The sequence below is a fragment of the Anopheles arabiensis genome, chromosome 3 (assembly GCF_016920715.1).
Source record: "Anopheles arabiensis isolate DONGOLA chromosome 3, AaraD3, whole genome shotgun sequence".
NCBI classification, from domain to species: Eukaryota; Metazoa; Arthropoda; class Insecta; order Diptera; family Culicidae; genus Anopheles; species Anopheles arabiensis.
In genome coordinates this window covers 25,729,583-25,747,642 of record NC_053518.1, presented here as the reverse complement: position 1 = coordinate 25,747,642, position 18,060 = coordinate 25,729,583, and the positions used below count along the sequence as shown (strand labels likewise).

Here is an 18,060-nt window from a genome sequence, read left to right as displayed (position 1 = left end):
CGGACCGGATGACGGGGTGTACTGGTACCGTGACGGGCAGCTTTGACACCGATTGCTACGCTCGGTTTGTTAGCGGAGTGTTGTTGCATAAATGGTGATAAGATTTTGCTCTCCATCATTGTCTGGCCATCAGGCCACCGTGTCTGGCTTACACCACCACCGTGCGCCACTTTGGTCGAGGCGAAAATTGAGGAGTTTTTAATGGATGGGTTGAAATAATGCTTCGCCCACCGAGGCAGGAAGGTAAGGAAATTAAGCTAAGAAGCGTGGTGATGGGAGAGATACGGGGGACCGAAACGCGGCAGTTCCCGTACACGGACGAATGTTCTACAATGGCACGTAGTGTGGATGATGAAATGACAATCGCTGTATTTTTAGCACACGACACAGGAAAGCTCGCTCTGGTCGTACGGATCCGCTCCGCAAGCGCCTGTTGGGCAATGTTGTGGGGCTTCCTCCTGGTGAAAGGATTTTAAATTTTGCTTTACGCGCACATTTTGTTGAAATGGTCCCTTCCGTGTAGGAGTTTTGTCTTGTTTTTTTTTTGAGCTGGTTGCGGCGACCTACTTATTTTTCTGTACTTTTATTAGTTTATCATCTTTTTGATGATGAAAGCCATATGATGGTATGCTTTTTTGTGTTTGAATGTGTTGCGCAGTAAAAAAAGAGAGCAGCTTCTTTGCTGTCTTTAGTAATATCGTGTCAATTATGCCCACAGCAAAACAGACACGTGAAACCGTTTACAGGGTTTCCCACGATTTATTGGTTGGTTCCCATCAATTTTTGGTGGGTTCCCATGTTTGTTTGGTGCGTTTCCACGGTTTTTTGGTCGTTTCCCAGAATTTGTTGGTGCAATTGTATTGATATCCAATCGGAAAATACCAATAAATTATGGGAACGAACCAAAAATCTATGGGATACGACCAAAAAATCGTGGGAACGCACCAAAAAATCATGGGAACTGACCAATAAATCGTGGGAAACCCTGTAATAGTAAGTCAATTTGTAGCAGCACAAGAAAGACCTGCTGATGTGTCATGTGTTTTTCCACCTTGGAAAGTAAAAAAAAACACGCAAGTATCCATTTCTTTTCGGTATGCAAACGAAGAAAGGCAAGGCCAATATTTGTACCAGCCAGCGAGCGCAAACATCATTTTAGATGATTGTTCTTTTTGGTTCCATTTTACAGTGTGCCCCGCTGTCCGTAGATGGAGACGCATGGTGGTTTGTAATCGTATTAATGTAAATTGAAATGGTATATCGCCTGTCTAGGTCGACATGGAGAGAATCGGCACAGCCCGGTACGGTATGTTTTTAAGTGTGCTTTCTGCTTTCGCCGCCACCGCCGGTAAGCGGATTCCCAGTGGACCGTAAATTGCTATTACGAGTTGTGGAATGTATAACAAGTGTAAGAATCAATTTGATGGTCGTCGGTAGTACTTACCTAGCGGTGGTGTAACGTTGGTGCGCGAGCAAAGGCAAACTGGCAAACATCTTAAGTCGATTGGAACTGTGTGAGCTTGGAGTTGAGCTTAATTGATGGCTGGTCGGTCTGGTGGTGGTTATTCGCCTGGGTCTTCTTCACACAATGGTGGAAAGTTAAGTGGAGGGAGTTGTTGTTTTTTTAAATAACTTTTTCGCTTTTTCTTGACCGTTAAATGCCAAGCTCAGTAGAAATCGTTTGGTATGGTTGAGTATTTGATGAATATAGATCGATATAGATATAGATAGGAACATTTTTCTGGAGCAATTTTTATGTTATTTTCGTGGAATTTGAATTGGAATTTTGTGAAATTTCGTAGAACCTATAACTCAAGCAATATTTCTGCGGTGAAGTGTAATTTATATGCTGTCTAGAACTATTGTTTGAAAGTATATATTTAAGGACATAAATTATCCCATCTTGAGCAATTGGTATGTGAACTTTCAGTTGAAGCGTCTAGAGACACATATCAAAATCTATATATTATTGTTGAACAAGTTCGTCAAGGTTAAGGCACAGACAGAAGTGTTGACCTTTGGTAGGGAAATTAATATTAAACTCTACACTTCCCTAAACGACTTCTGCCCACTCATTATTTCAGTACAAGACACCAGTACAGGGACTATTGCTTGCTTTGAAGTACTATTTTTCAGATTTCAACATTCAATATTACTCCTTGTCGGACAACATGCTTTCATGCATTGCATATAAATTCTAATCAACACATCAAACCATATTTTCAAAGAACGAACAAAAAACAAGCCCCTTCCTTCCGGCTACCATATCAGGCATATACGGTGATGATGGACAGCCCTTTTTATGTTGTCCCAGGCATCGAGTACGTCGCCATACTCCCGGTGCAGTCTTGCCTTTCTGCCGCGTCGGGGTGGACTATCTTTAGCATTTCATTTGTATTGCTATTTCACTGTTGACCGCACACCCACCGCAAAAGCAGTGTTGACCGTTGCTCGGTATGCTAAAGATAGAAATCTAATATGTCCAGAACGTGCCCGTTCTCAAGCTAGTTAGTCGAAAGTAGCTTTGCAGCTATACAGAGACGGACAGAGAGATAGAGAGTGCAAAAAATAGAGTAAAGATTAATATAAAAAAAGCTTCTTATTGACACAGCTAACATGCAATATTATCCGGTGGATTTATGGCTATAAACATGCACCGGCGTCTCCAGCAGCAGCCTAGGCCATGTTGTTGTACACCGGAAGCGGGCAGATGTGCTGCTAACACGGCTAATGCCAAATAAACGAGCTCCGAAAAGAAACCACCAGCCAAACGACGAGCTCTGGGCCCACCTGGGAGGATTATGACAGTTTCGCTTCCGACGCTTCACACGCTTAGCACTTTAATGCTCTGGTCAGTCGGGGAAGGTCTCCTCATCCTGCCGTCCCCCGCTGAAACATTAAGGCGTCCGATGCCTAGATCCCACTCACCGTTGGTTCAGGTGTCTGCGGGAAGTAATGGTGGCGTTTATTACGTGCTAAGCAGCAGTGCGGACAATCCAACATTAGACTCGTTATTGCACCCGCGAGGCCGACGAAAACGCACACCAGTATGGTGTTTTTGTTGCTGTGGTTCTTCCCTATGTTTCCCTGTCGTTATCGTTGCTGTTGGGGTAACTTTGGAAATGACTTGGGCGTACGCTTGTCAACACGTGGGGGAAAGACACACGATGGAAAGGCCAAAAGTTTTCTTTTCTTCTGCGTTCGATAGCTCCTCTCCGCCGGTCTTCACAATTCCCAGAAGAATTGTGAAATTGCGGTCGGTCGAAATCGATTGTGAAAGCGTGTGTTTATGTGTGGCGAAACGTCGCCGGTTGTTGGACAAAATTGGAAAAGACTAGGATAATATATGGCTTTCATTATGCTGAGCGGAGTGCTCGCATTCCCGGGCGGGGTGAGTAAAGAACAACTCGTAAACGTTTCACCATAAGTCATCGAACAGAGTTGATTGCTCTGGTCTGGAAGGGAAGCTCACGGGTATAAAGAAATTGACTAAAAAAGTGTAATTTCGAGCCTTAACCATGATGAATGATTACAGCAGGATAGGAGGGCTAGCGAGATCATTTACCAATTCCATAGAACGCACGCACTTATTTTCTTTTTCATTTTTTTTTTTTGCTGGAAAAACGATCTCCAACAACGAGAATTTTCGGAAACACATTCAAAACACACTCAAACGCTCCTTTATTCTTTAGAGTTCTTGGAAGCGAGGGAATTGAAACACGTGTCAATTTCCATTCATTCCTACCAAAACTCTTATAACACCTTTTTGCAGTGGGATGTCGTTTAGCTAAACCCAAAACAATAATGCCAAAAGCGCATTAGAAAAGAATGTCTATAGTGAGCACCAACAAAAGGAAAAAAATATTTCCCTGCGATAACGAAAAGAAGCAAAATAAACTCTCCATCACACACACAGACAACTTAAATGCGGTTGATCGGATTACCGACGTTGTTTCGCATCAAGTTCCCGATTGTGCTTGTGTCCTCTCAGGACGGACGCTCCGCATCTCCCGCTTCTTATCGTCTACCATCAACAGTTTGCATACTTATTCGGATTTAATTCTTCTGATTCGCTTCATTTTTTCACTCACTGTCTCTCTCTCTCTTCTCTATTCCTACAGCATCATCAAAACGTTCGCCACGAACAAGGACGACCGGCGGCGGGTGGAGAAAGCGCTGGACGTGTCGGGGCTGCCGTCCGGGAAAGGCGATACCCTCGCGCTGACCAAGTTCCAGTTTGAGGACTTTTTTAATCTGTACAAAAACCTTTCCCAGCGCACCGAGGTGGAGAAGGTGTACGATGAGCTGTAAGTATGGATGGCTAGGATGGCGGGGTTGGGCTTGCTGGCAGTTTAAGTGGGTGCCCTGGGCGCCAGGCGGGGGATGAGATGAAATGTCTGCACAGCGTGTGCATACTTCAGTGTTTGTTGGATTATCTGTGCAATATCAAGAAGTGGGTAAGAATGACAAAAAAAAACACACACACCACTTTCTAGCTCTCCCAAAGAAAAAAGAGCCCTTCTTCCTGAAGTACCACAAATATTGATTATTGTGCCGGGAAGCATCCAACGGGGAGGGCTGGCTTGGGATGGTAATCAGAACCGATCGAATGCAGCTTATACACTTCACCGAATCACACCGGAACCGACTCGGGCAAGACAGTGATTGATACGCCTCGAGCACCCGGAGCGCGCCTTTCGAGTCGTTAAACATTCGATGGATGTAACGAACCGCTTCTGGTTGGTTTACTTTTGCCGTTCTGGCGTCCTCTCCCGGTGTCGCTTGCTTAACAAAAGCGCTACGGGGTCTAGTGTAGACGAGGTGACCATTTGAGAAGATGAGAGTATGTTTTTTTGTTGAAGTAGGTTTTCGATAAAAAGTCCCACCCGCTCCCGTGAATGTGGACCGAGCGCTAGGTAAGGTAAGGGTCGTAAGTTATCCGTTTCAAGCGATTTCGCCCCCTGTTCTGCAGAGAATAGTTACAGCCCCCGCCGCCACTCTTGTGCAAACAGTATCTTGTGCCGGTATCTTGTGCCCACTCGAACGAAGATTGATGAATTACGATTGGAGATTGGAGTGCGCTTGATTCGTAGATCGTCCGGCAAATCATCTTGCACGATGTGAATTCACATAGCGGTTCAATTTAGGGTCATTCGTGTAAATGGTAGCTTCGTGCTCGTGCTATTTTCGTTCCAGTGTCGGTACTTCTAAGCGACGGCTGATGTCAACGTCGCAGCTAGTCGATTTTCTCAACAAAACCCAGCGGGATCCGAGGCTGAACGAGATCCTGCACCCGTACGCCAACACGGCCCGGGCCCGCGATCTCATCCAGGAGTACGAGCCGAACAAGTTTAACGCCCAGAAGGGACAGCTCAGCTTCGACGGTTTCCTGAGGTAAGAAAGGAGTGGAAGGCGACCCCTAGGGGCGCCGGGGGAGGAGCTGCAAGGTACTGACCGGTTGCTGCCTGCTGCCTTTAGGTATCTGATGTCCGAGGATAATCCCATCATGGCGGCGAGTAAGCTGGACCTGTCGGACGATATGGATCAACCAATGGCGCACTACTTCATCAACTCGTCCCACAACACCTACCTGACCGGGCATCAGCTGACGGGCAAAAGTTCGGTCGAAATCTATCGTCAAAGTTTGTTGGCCGGTTGCCGGTAAGTAGAGCAGATCGTGCAGTTACGACAAAAAGCTAATCGTTTCACTTCCACGCGCCCCTAGCTGTGTGGAGCTCGATTTCTGGAACGGACGCACTGAGGAGCCGGTGATCGTGCACGGCTACACCTTCGTGCCGGAGATCTGCGCCAAGGACGTGCTGGAAGCGATTGCCGAGACCGCCTTCAAGACGTCCGAATTTCCTGTGATACTAAGCTTCGAGAATCACTGCAACCCGAGGCAACAGGTAGGTGGTCAAAGGCCAAAGGATCAAATCTCGACATTGATTGCTTTTAATCTGATAATCACCGACTTATCTGCTTACACACACAAACTCTCACTCTCTTTCTCTCTCTCTGCCTCTGCTTGTGCACGTCATATTCAACAGGCGAAGATAGCAAACTACTGTCGGGAAATATTCGGCGACATGCTGCTGGACCGGCCGCTCGACTCCCACCCGCTCGAATCGAACGTCGAGCTGCCGCCGCCCGCCCTGCTGAAGCGCAAGATTATAATTAAAAACAAGAAAAAACATCACCACCATCACCATCATCACCATAAAAAGGCGGCCACCGTTGTATCGAGCCCGCAGCAGCCGCCGCCACCCGCCGGCACCACGGTTGTTGCGAACAATGTGAGCAATAGTAACAGTACCGCAGCTAATGCACATGCCACAACAGTTAACAACAGCAGTGCCAACAGTACCAACGCTGCCAGCAACACGCCCGGGGTCACACCGGCCGTTAACAGCAACAGTACAAATGCAGGTAATGCAGCACCAAGGGGATGGAGGGACTCATTTTCGACCCACTTTAGTCTCTTGTTTATTTTTTGCTCGATTTTGCTGTCGCTTTTGCTCGTTTTAAATGACCGAATAATGACACCACCACCCCCAGTGACTCTGTGGGTGAGATAATGCGGGATGTAAAAACGGTGGAGCAGTGCGAACCAAACGGGCGGGAAGAGTGGAGTTTCCATTAGTCGATTGTGGGGAGTTGGAAGTCGACAGGGCGGCCAGAGCGCTGCGATGTTTGCAAATCGATTTTTCTGTCTGTCGAAGCTAGGGGAGGAAAAAGTTACGGGTGCAGTAAACTTTTTGATTTCCCCCACTGTCAAACGCATTCAGAATGCTCATTGTGTCGATGTGATAGTTTCAGAGGGGTACATGGACGGGGAGCGTACAGATGAATGTTTAATGCAACAATGTTTCACAGATGCGAAATTGCACACAGCGCTGGCCGATGATCAAAGGCTAGCACGCGGTTCGAATGTTGGGTACGAATCCTTGGTGAATGTTCCTAATGGTTTTTTTTTGTGTGCGTCCAATTGCAGGCGTACTGAAATAGGATAGTAAGAGTTCAAAGCTGGTTCAATTGAACCGGGATTGTTGGAAAGCGTCTGTGACAGTATGGGCCACCATGCATTTGTTCATGACAAATAATTACACTGGGTGCTATAGGAGCTGCATATACAGGGGTTCGAGTTGATGGAGAAGTGCAGTAATTACTTTGAATATAGAGCACGAGGGATTTGTTTTTAGAAACAATTTGAATGTACTTCTGATTGAGACAGGAAATATCTGTTGATTGCCATTCTCCTATGTCTTAAAATGCTGAATGATAGGATCTGTGATCTGAATTTGCTGTATTTTTATTTCAATATTCTGAGTTGAGATGAAACGGGAACACTCAGCATGCATTAGTGATTATAACGATCATTCTTCAAGTAAAAATATCTTCGGGATCATCGACTGTTCATCATCACTGGTTATGATAAAAGTATCTCGTTGTTTCAACAGTTTTACTTCATTTTTTCTTCTATTATACATCTTGGACCGGTCTGGTGGTACAGTCGTCAAATCGTACGACTTAACAACACGCCCGTCATGGGTTCAAGCCCCGAATATACCGTGCCCCCATACGTAGGAATGACTATCCTGCTATGGTAACAATAAGTCACTGAAAGCCAAGCTCACTTCACTAGTGGGTACAGGCAGGCCTTGGCCGACAGCGGTTGTTGTGCCAAAGAAGAAGAAGAAGAATACATCTATATTTTTAAAAATATCCAAAAAAAGGTATACCCTCATAATAAATCATAGACGGCCAACAACTAAAACATGCAACGTTTGAATAAAAAATGAACTAGTTTCGGATAGCACAAACGAAGACAGATAAATGATTTTCACAAACTTACATTGTAAAGTAATAATTTAAGCCTTCTGTCAAAATTAAATCTACGAACTTGCGAGCTACTTTCCGTCAGTTATCCGGAATTTTTGCCAAGGCGGACGAAGTCATGCAGGCAGTCATGTTTTTGAGTTCTATCATTCAATTTTTATCAATTACTCCTCAGTTTTTGCGACAAAATTGTTCAGATCTTACAAATCTTGTTGGTCAAGAAATTCTCGATGGGACTCACCTCCGGGATAATGGACCGGTTCGGTGAGTAGAGTGTCAAATCGATATTTAGCTGTTGCATCTCATGAAAAGATCGCTGCTAGTTTTGTCGTCATTGGTTGCAGCTCCGAAACCAATTGACGCGATTTCCGCTTTCTGACATGTATGGTTATGTTCCTCTGGTATTTTTACATTTTTCGACCAGCTGCATCGATCTCCTAGGCAAGCGATCGCAATACTATAACTCTTCGCTCGATCTTCATCTTGAGCTTTCTTTGGAGCTTCTTGTTGGTTAGGGACGTCGGCCATTCGAAGCTGGGCTTTCTTTCGATGCTCTGATTGTTGTCCAATAATGCTAAGATTTTGTAGATGCCGGAACAGGCTTATACGACGTCTACAAACTGCCGCACGATGTCCGTGTTCGTCGTGGCGGGATGCGACTCTTTGATCGCGCACGCTTCTGAACGGACTTGCTTCACTGTTATGCCCATCGCGGTTAGAGTTAGACTGATAGAGCTTTCAAATGTTGGCTACTGACTCATAGGATACTATTATTAAAGGGTAATTCTTCATTTCGTCAGTGTGGTAACCCCATGAAAAATTGTCTATTTTTGTCCATATTTTCTTAATGCAAACGTTATTGAATTCTTCCATTGCATTGAAGCGTTGAATGCCATCGAAGAATAATGTTTGCTGGTGTCAGATTGTCAGATGGATGAATACTCCAAACAATCTTAGTTTGCTTGTTCTTCTTATTTGGTGCATCCATGTTTAGTTAGTCTAGGCCTGCCTAAGCCTCTAATGATCTTGATTATCTATGATTTATTTGACGAACTCGTAGCTACATAATGAGTGTTGTGTGCCGTGTGTGTTGTTAAAGTCATGCGCATTGACGACTGTAGTACCACGAGACAGGCCTTACTTGGAACATTAAAACTAATAAATCAAATCGGAATACAATCGGCATATGGTTTAATAACATTTCATTGTGAATACCTGCATACCGCGATGATTGGGTTACCTAACAGACAAACAAATGCTACCAATACACTTCGTACCACATCAAATTTAGAGCAAATATAAAATTCAATTACGCGCTCCTCGCGACATTTGCTTCTCAATTTTTTTCCTCTGCACAGCAATCAAACCACCACCACTAGTAGTTATTTAGAACTTTAACTTGTCAAAACACCCGCCGACTCAAATCACTCGCCAAACATTCTCCAGCGAATCCCTCTAGCTAGAGGGAAGCATTCCACGAATCTGTGTCTTCCACGATACTAAACAGCTAAGCAAACAAATGTGCACTGCTATTTGCATACGTTTCAGGCGGATACGCCGTTGCAGGCGCACTTAGCAATTGATGAACAGCGATTTAGTTCCATTACCCATGGTTGCCCGGGCTCAATCCCCAGCCCTGGGCAATGCTGTGCTGTAGTCTGTTGCATCGAAAGCACTTTCTCTCTCTCGCTCCCATGTGTGGGGAGTTGGGGAAGAAGCATCCCGTTTTGCGATAAATCTCACTCGCGCCAAGCTGTTGTGTTGTACCGAGTCGTTCGGTGCCATGTGCAATGCACGACCGCGTACGACTTTTCACCCTTCGTATGGGAAGAGTTGGTTTGGTAGAGTGGGATAAAGTATCCCCAATTTTTGCAGCACATCAATTCCAGTCGCGTCGTAAACACGGAAACTACTTTTCCGTGGATTTAAGGGATAAAAAATGACATACTTTAAAGTGCTCTTGCTTCATTAAATGAATTTTACACCGCGTATGCACCAACTGCACCTAGCGCTTTCTAGCTCACTCTTTTATGCTCTCTTTGTCTCTCTCTCTCTCTCTTTCTTTCTCTTTCACGACAATTGCATCGTCATCATCCATCACCACTACACCACCACCACCAATGCGGATTGGACGCAAACACAGCAGCAAATCCAAGCTTACCGCCGTCGCAGCAAGACGAACCGAATGGCACGGTCGTCGTCAGCAACAACAATGGCACGGCAGCACCACTGCAAGCAACCGGAAACGGAGAAATACCGCACCATGCACCACCACTGCAGGTACTGCTACCAATACTACTATCCTCACCATTCCACTGCACATGCACTCGTACGTACGTCTCGTCCAGCCCTATCCCTATCGGTTTCGATCCAGTTCACCCAGCTCAGCAGCATACGGCCAGCAGCTTTCTTCAAGAATGTAAGGGGGCGGGAGTGGTCCTTTCTTTCCACCATGGGTGTGTCTGCCCACAGTGGTACACTAAGCTCCAATAGCGGAAATCTTCGGAAAGCGCACGGGCTATAGCAACAATCGTTGAGGCTGCAGTGTGTCTGGCAGTCGATTGGGAGATTGGTATCTTTATCCCGCTTCTTATCGGGCCGAACTTATTGCACCGTTTGCGTGTCTGCACACGATGCTGCTGGTTGGTAGTGCTGCTGGCAAAAGGGTTGTAGATCAATTTACAATTGCAGATAATGATGTCTGCCGAGAAAATGAGCTGTAAATTGTCGCAAAGTCGGGTGAATGCTCCAACGACTACTGGAAAGGGTTCTATTTCAATTAGTTTAGATATTTAAAGTCTTCTCCGCTGCATACATTTACCATTTCCATTGACAATTAGTTAGCTCAGTTGCTGTGAATAAATTTAATCTCTACCCTTCCCTTTATTGCGCTCTGCCGGCGACCCTACCTAACCGACCGCTTGTCTGCTTCATCTCGTACATATTCACAGCAAATTCGCCAAAGCTCCAAGGAAAGCACGGGATCGTCGGATACGGATAGCTCGAGCGATGACGAGTCCATGCCCGGCACCGTGGTCGGCCCGATCGGTGCGAGCGAGGCGGACAAGGTGCCCCAAACCAAAGAGACTGAAGCGGGCGCGGAAATATCCGCCCTCGTCAACTACGTGCAGCCGGTGCACTTCAGTAGCTTCGAAAATTCGGAAAGTATGTACCATCGTTCCAACGAAAGTTGTTATCTTCCCTATCTTGGGAAGATCGCCTTGCCACTCCACCATCAGGTTTTGTATCCCCTTCATATCCCAAACCCCGCACAGAGCGAAACTATCAAACGGTGTGCCCGTACCATCTACCGTAGCCTGTCAATAGCAGACGCTAGGTGATTCGGGCTTTCACTTGGATTACAGGGTTTCCCACGATTTATTGGTTGGTTCCCACGATTTATTGGTGCGTTCCCACGATTTTTTGGTCATTTCCCATAATTTTTTGGTAGCAACCCACGATTTATTGGTCGGTTCCCAAATATTATTGGTCGGTTCCCAAATATTATTGGTCGTTTCCCAAATATTATTGGTCGGTATTATATTATATTATATTTGGGAACCGACCAATAATATTTGGGAAACGACCAATAATATTTGGGAACCGACCAATAATATTTGGGAACCGACCAATAAATCGTGGGTTGCTACCAAAAAATTATGGGAAATGACCAAAAAATCGTGGGAACGCACCAATAAATCGTGGGAACCAACCAATAAATCGTGGGAAACCCTGTATCATACAATTTTCTACCCCAATTCACTCGGGCTTCCCTCCTTGTGCCGCTGCACCAGTGCAACGACGACACCGAAGAAGGTGGAACGGCGGGAACTTGAAAAGTCTAAACGGTGTATGCCATTTATCTGGGTTTTCCTTTTTTTCTGTTTTGCTCTATCCTCACAGAAAAGGCACGCTTCTACGAGATGTCGTCGTTTGATGAGAAGCAGGCAACCACGCTGCTGAAGGAGCGTCCCATCGAGTTTGTCAACTACAACAAGCATCAGCTTTCGCGCGTCTACCCAGCCGGTACACGCTTCGACAGTTCCAATTTTATGCCCCAGGTAAGTGTTAGTGCATCCCATCTTCCCCAAACGGCGGGGCAAGTTTTAAAACGTGGGAAGGAGTGCGGGCAAACTATGCGTACAACCGGAAGCGTGGAATTGCATTTTCATTTCGACTGGTGGAATGGTGCTGCCGGTTTAGCCTGTCAGCTAATGATATTGGCGGTCTCCGCCTAGAACCATCCTCCTCGTCACAAGTGGGCAATGTGGGTGCCTGCTCGCTGCATCTGATTTGTGTGGAATTTGTAGCCAGCGCTATCAAATTGAAGTGGTTTAATTGGATTATTGGCACCGGGGTGGGTTTTGCCCATCGGTTCGATGATCAGCGTATCACTGACCAGCCATAATTACTGCTGACTGATGTAAATCGAATGTGGCTTTGGGGTAGACTGTCTGTTTAGGATCGATTAGTTATTGATAATTGTTGATAAAACAAGGCAATTTACGGCGTGGTTGCGATGTCGAATAGCGATTTAATAACGAAAGCTCTCCAAAGCTAGTTCTGATGTGGCAGAGTTGATAAACACTAAACTTGGAGCCTTGGGAATTCCTACTTTCAGCTTTTCTGGAACGCTGGATGTCAGCTGGTGGCTTTAAACTACCAAACGCTTGACCTGGCGATGCAGCTCAATCTTGGCATCTTCGAGTACAACCACCGGTGCGGGTACATACTGAAGCCGGAGTTTATGCGCCGCAAGGACCGACGGTTGGACCCGTTCGCCGAGAGTACGGTACGCACTTCGTCTGGTTTCGTCGCGAACGGAATTGCCTCATCGTATCCTCTTCCTCTTCCTCCTCATCCAAAACTCTCGTCCAGGTCGACGGTATTATTGCGGGCACGGTCATGGTGACGGTGATATCGGGCCAGTTCCTCACCGACAAGAAGGTGGGCACGTACGTGGAGGTGGACATGTTTGGGTTGCCGGCCGATACGGTGCGCAAAAAATTTCGCACCAAAATCGTGCGCGACAATGGCATCAATCCGGTGTACGACGAGGAACCGTTCGTGTTTAAGAAGGTCGTCCTGCCGGAGCTGGCCAGCATACGGATAGCGGCGTACGAGGAGGGTGGCAAGCTGATCGGCCATCGGGTGCTGCCGGTGATAGGGCTGTGCCCGGGCTACCGCCATCTGACGCTGCGTACCGAGGTGGGGCAACCGATACCGCTGGCCACGCTCTTCCTGTGCATCGTGGTGAAAGATTACGTGCCGGACGGGCTGTCCGACTTTGCCGAAGCGCTTGCCAATCCGATCAAGTATCAGAGCGAGCAGGAGAAGCGCTCCAAGCAGCTGGCCGTGCTGCAGGAGGACATGGAACCGTCGGATGAGGACTCGTGTAAGTGTGTTGCCGTGCCGGGTTTGTTTTGTTATTCCATTACTCCATCCCATCCATCCCATGCACCGCGTGTGCGGGCAAGCATTCTGTTTCGATTCATCGTGATGATATAGTGGCGGTGCTTTTATTTATTGTTTTCTCTTATGTTTTGTATTCCTTAACTCCCGCTCCCTTGCTCCACCCCTTTGTGGTTGCCGTCGTTTTATGTCATCCTAACGTGGGTCAGTTGTCGTTGTGTCCTTAGGTACGAACAAAAAGGGTGACACGCTCCGGTCGAGCGAAACCAACAACACGACCAGCAGCCCGGCGAGGCAACGGTCCGTCGCTGGCACGCAATCGTCGCAGGGCGGTGCCGGTGGTACGGCGGACAGCGATGCGGAAGCACCGCTGGAAGCGATCACCAAGATGGTTGCCCTGCCCGTTGCACAATCATCATCGCTTGACCATTCGAACGTTCCCGCAGCCAAACTCTCCACCACCTCGCGAGAACCGACTACTACTGGTGGTGGTGGTGGTGGCTCTGGTGCACCAATCATTACCACTACCACCAACACGCCGAACGTGGCCACCGGTGAGGGGCTGAATGCCGCGAACGGGGGCAAGATAGTGGCCGATCCGTTGGAGAAAATTTTCGAAGACAAGCAGATCCGCAAGAAGCGGGAAGCGCTGGAGAAGGAGCTGAAGGCGCTGAAGAAGAGCCACGACAAGGAGAAGCTGAAGATACATGCGGCTCAGAAGAGTACGGATCTCGGCGGTGGTGATGCACCGGTCAAGAAGTCCAAGTTCGGCATGGGCAACAAGCTGGTGAAGCGCTTCAGCAGCAAAAACATGGCGGACATGAACGTGAAGGTACCGCCGTGTGCGTCCGTGTCGGACGCGGAGGGTACGGGCGATGCGCAGGCGGAACGGTTGCGGCAGATTTGTCGCGACCATGCTGGTAGCTATCGGGAGGTGCTGGAGAAGTATCACGACATCATCTACACGCTGGCGGAGGATCTGCTGCGCCAGTCGCAGGATGCGCAGATGAAGCAGCTGAAGGTAGGTTTTGGTGGATTTTGGAGGAGTTCTGATGTCCGAAATTGGGTTGGAATAATGTGAAAATATCCGCCTTTCCAGACACAACTGGAGCGAGAAACGAGTGAGGTGATGCGGCAGCTGCAACTATCGCGCAAAAGCGAGGTGAAACAACTGGCAATGGTGCACAAAGATAAAGATGAGCTGGAGAGGTAAGTGTATGGATTTTAGTACACAGAATTAGTACAACTTGGAAACTACAATTCTGAAGATGATTCGTGAATATTGTTGATGTGATGTTGATGTTTTTGACTTTAAACTTAGCTTTCATTACTCCAGATTTAGCTTAGAGTATTCAAAATAGGCTCTAAAGCTTTTGGTAAATTTAATGATTACTTTAATGACTGAATATTAAATTGTTTTTGGGTTTATTCGCTACAGCAAATAAAGAACTCATCTCACATTTTATAAATCAATAATTAGAGCTAATTCTTAGGAAGTAGAATACATAGTTGAAAAAAACTGACCAGCTCTGTGTGTTTCTAGATCAGTATAATTCATTGGAGAGTGAAAGATCTTCCATTTCTGAAGACTCTTTAAACTTAGTGTACTTATTAGACACTTTGCTAATAATTGCTTCAATACCTTACTTCTTTGTTGTAGAATGAAACGAGAGGTTGACTCAACGCTCGTAGAAAAGGGCGTCACAGAGCGGGTCAGACTAACGGCCACCTACGAACGGAAGCGCGACGAGCTGCAGCGACAACACGATTCCGTGAAGCAAGGACTGGAAGACCACAAGCTGAAGGTACGCAACGCCCAACGGCGGCTCGAAACATACATCTCCCGACCTTTCTTAACCCATCCTCGCATCCTCGTTTGCAGGCCCGCTCGATGCTGGAAAAGGAAGCGGAATCGCATGCCTTCATTTCGGACACATTCCTAGCGCACCTGAACACCAGCAACAGCACCACGAGCTGTTCGTCGGTCGGTGCCACCACTAACCATCCGCCGGCGACGTCCGTCTCGAGCGGAAACATTTGCGGTGCCGGTGGAACGGCCGGCAGCACCCACGAGAACAACGTTAACAATGCTCACGCATAACCGCCCGTCGGCAAGGGCGATGGCGCAGGAGCGAAACCGAACTGAGCTTATCGCATCGGGGTATGAGGGTCTGCGGACCATGCCGGCCCTCCCGACAGCCACGAAGAGCTGGCATATTTGTGAACTGCAAAAAGGTTTGCTAGTGGTACATTTCGTCGAGTCACAGACAGCGGCAGCACAACAACTTACTTTTATAGCAAGCAACTTATTGGCCTAATTACTGTTATCGTATTTGCTGGCGTATCGACGGTCGGCGATATCTTATCGGCCGAATCGTTGGGCGCCCAATCGTTTGTGCCACACACTCCCCTTTTCCTCCCGCGACTCTAGACTCCTCTAGTAGCCGTGTTAGTAGCTTAGGTATAGGTTAGCTTCTTTTAGATCCCTAGACGCGCACGGGGAAATGGTACTCGTACTCGTTTACTCAATGTCGAATCTCACAGGTGGGGGAAAACCCCGCGAGCAAAGGCATTTTTCCAGGAGCACATAATACTTTTTAATGGACGGCAAGCCGAGCAAGCGTTGAACGTTAGCTCAGCAGCCTTTCAATGTTGTGTGTTTGTGTTGTTTCAATTCAAACCTCGAATTATTAGGTTAGATTATTAGATCAGCAGGTGTAGCAATTGGTGGAGCGGGAATGGGGTAGAGTAGCAAACAGAAAACTAGAAATCGGTACAAAACAAGCAATCGAACGGGCGCGCCAGGTTCGGGGTAAATGGGAGAATTTTGGAATTGGAGTTAACAGATCGGTGCGAATGGTGGCAAAAGTGAAAGCAAGCTCTCATTCATCCATTTACTCACCACTCACCGGAACTTGACGGGTCATCTGAAAGGGTATTATTAGAAAACGACGCTGTGCGGTAGTAAATTCTCGAAACTAGTAGCATGTGTTACCAACACGGTTGTTTAGTGGTGGTTTTTGGCAAATTGTCGATAGGGGCATAAGGCGCACTTCAAAAGTGCACTCAGCGACCGCTGATTGAAGCGGCGCTTATGCAGTAGATTGTGCAATCTTATCGTTTAAGGACGCAATCAAAGATTTCGTAAAAAGGAGATAAATCTCTAAGGGGTAAAGGTGGTAAACAGATAAGGAAAGATTCTCGATTTAAAATCAAAGCTTTGAGGAGGAGGATCGAACAGAACTGTTCAATGCTGTGCAGCACACGTTTTACTTAACTGTCAACATGAATTTTCACTCTAAGTGCAAGAACTCACCAACGGTGAGAAACTTAAACAAAACAAAGCGTGCCAGAGAACATGCTTGTATGTAGCCATAGTTTGTACTACTTCGTTACACTCAAGGGCATGTGTTGCTTGTGCGCGCTCTGCTTCGTACAAAACTGTTCGTTATCTTGCTGGTTTCACTACCTTTGCACTACTCTCACGTCACACTCACCCGTGCTCGAATAAGTTAACAGCGGACAACCTGCAACGATGAGCGGTGTACTAAGAGAAAAACAAATGGTACAGCTTTAAAGCGCATACATACACCGATAGAGGAACGTCAAGATTTGGAAAGCATTCCGTTACGCAAACTCACGTAAGCGTGCAAAGCGTCAGTAACTGTAAGCTGTAAATGCACACGTACTACTAATACTACTACTATTACTACTACTCACTACTATCATACGCAGTGGAATTTCGCGCAGCCATAATGCACTTACATACCGTACATATATGCATTAAACAGATACATGTTAACAGTAACTGAACACCCAGACCCAGTATAGTAGTATCACAGTATCATCACACACCCTGCGTAACACGTTCTGTGGAAGGTGTGTAAAAGAAACCCTCTGTACTAAAAACAACCCACAGTCAATGTTGTTGGGCAGAAGATGTTTCAAAATCAGAAATAATTCAAATGCAATAATTACTCGATAACCGCATAGCGCATACGTGTTTGTATCAGTGACACCGGAAAGTGGACACCATATTAATCGCCGTAGCTTAATGAAATGCATTTTTTTTTAATATATGTATAGACTATTGATGTTATTAGCTTGTGCTCTCGAGTTGGATCGCTCAGGATCCACACACAAACATACAGGAAGTTCGGCTCCTCCGAAACAGCTTGAACCTTTGGCCGGGTTCTTTGCTGCAGCAGCCTACGGCATATCTTATTAAATCTGCTCTTTGTCCCTACCTTTTGTATGGTTGGTACCGGACCTTTCCTCGCGCCGAGTTGTCTGGGTGGGCAGTGGTGACAACCCTAACCGAGGAAGGCAAAAACAAACCCAATAGCAACGCACTATTTGAATTGAACGCCTCAGTTTTTATCTGCAGGATCGTGTGTTGCCTTCGGCTGTACGCACTGCACTCTTTGCAGTGGTGGTGCCAAACGGAAACCGCGATCGCAGAGAAAAACTGGGAAATTGGAAGAAACGTGTAGTTAAACGAAAAAAAAACACACACATTCAAACAAACTTAAACAAAAGAAACTCTATTTACTATTATCATTATACTGATGTAAGGGACATAACACGGGTCGGGGACAGCTAAACATTCGCCCACCGAAGTGGGAATGTAAAGAAGTTTGTATGTGTATGTATGTATGTGTGTGTGCGTGTATGTAGTTGATGTTAACGTTCTTGAAGTAGGTTTCTGATAAAGCAAAAACAAAAAAAATGGTTAGAAAGGAGAGACAAAAAACAAGTGATAAACCCACCAACACACCACAGCAGCTGAACTAGGGGGAAGGAAAGCTCCAA

At 46.5% G+C, this 18,060-nt stretch overlaps 1 protein-coding gene across 2 annotated transcripts in view; it reads left to right on the top strand.

The window, feature by feature from the left end:
• Positions 1-17,108, top strand: part of LOC120900378 (1-phosphatidylinositol 4,5-bisphosphate phosphodiesterase classes I and II) — a 78,072-nt gene extending 60,964 nt beyond the window's left edge. The window contains exons 5-18 of one of the 2 annotated variants that reach the window (XM_040307277.1): positions 4,122-4,307; positions 5,197-5,394; positions 5,479-5,661; positions 5,726-5,906; positions 6,048-6,426; positions 9,983-10,116; positions 10,788-11,001; positions 11,740-11,897; positions 12,458-12,628; positions 12,715-13,231; positions 13,458-14,269; positions 14,348-14,457; positions 14,909-15,053; positions 15,131-17,108. In XM_040307277.1, the coding sequence (XP_040163211.1) occupies positions 4,122-4,307; positions 5,197-5,394; positions 5,479-5,661; positions 5,726-5,906; positions 6,048-6,426; positions 9,983-10,116; positions 10,788-11,001; positions 11,740-11,897; positions 12,458-12,628; positions 12,715-13,231; positions 13,458-14,269; positions 14,348-14,457; positions 14,909-15,053; positions 15,131-15,349 (3,607 nt within the window). In that variant the 3' untranslated portion in view covers positions 15,350-17,108. Of the gene's footprint in view, positions 1-4,121; positions 4,308-5,196; positions 5,395-5,478; positions 5,662-5,725; positions 5,907-6,047; positions 6,427-9,979; positions 10,117-10,787; positions 11,002-11,739; positions 11,898-12,457; positions 12,629-12,714; positions 13,232-13,457; positions 14,270-14,347; positions 14,458-14,908; positions 15,054-15,130 lie in introns of both variants that reach the window. The other variant, XM_040307278.1, reaches the window with a different exon arrangement.
• The last annotated feature ends 952 nt before the right edge of the window (positions 17,109-18,060 follow it).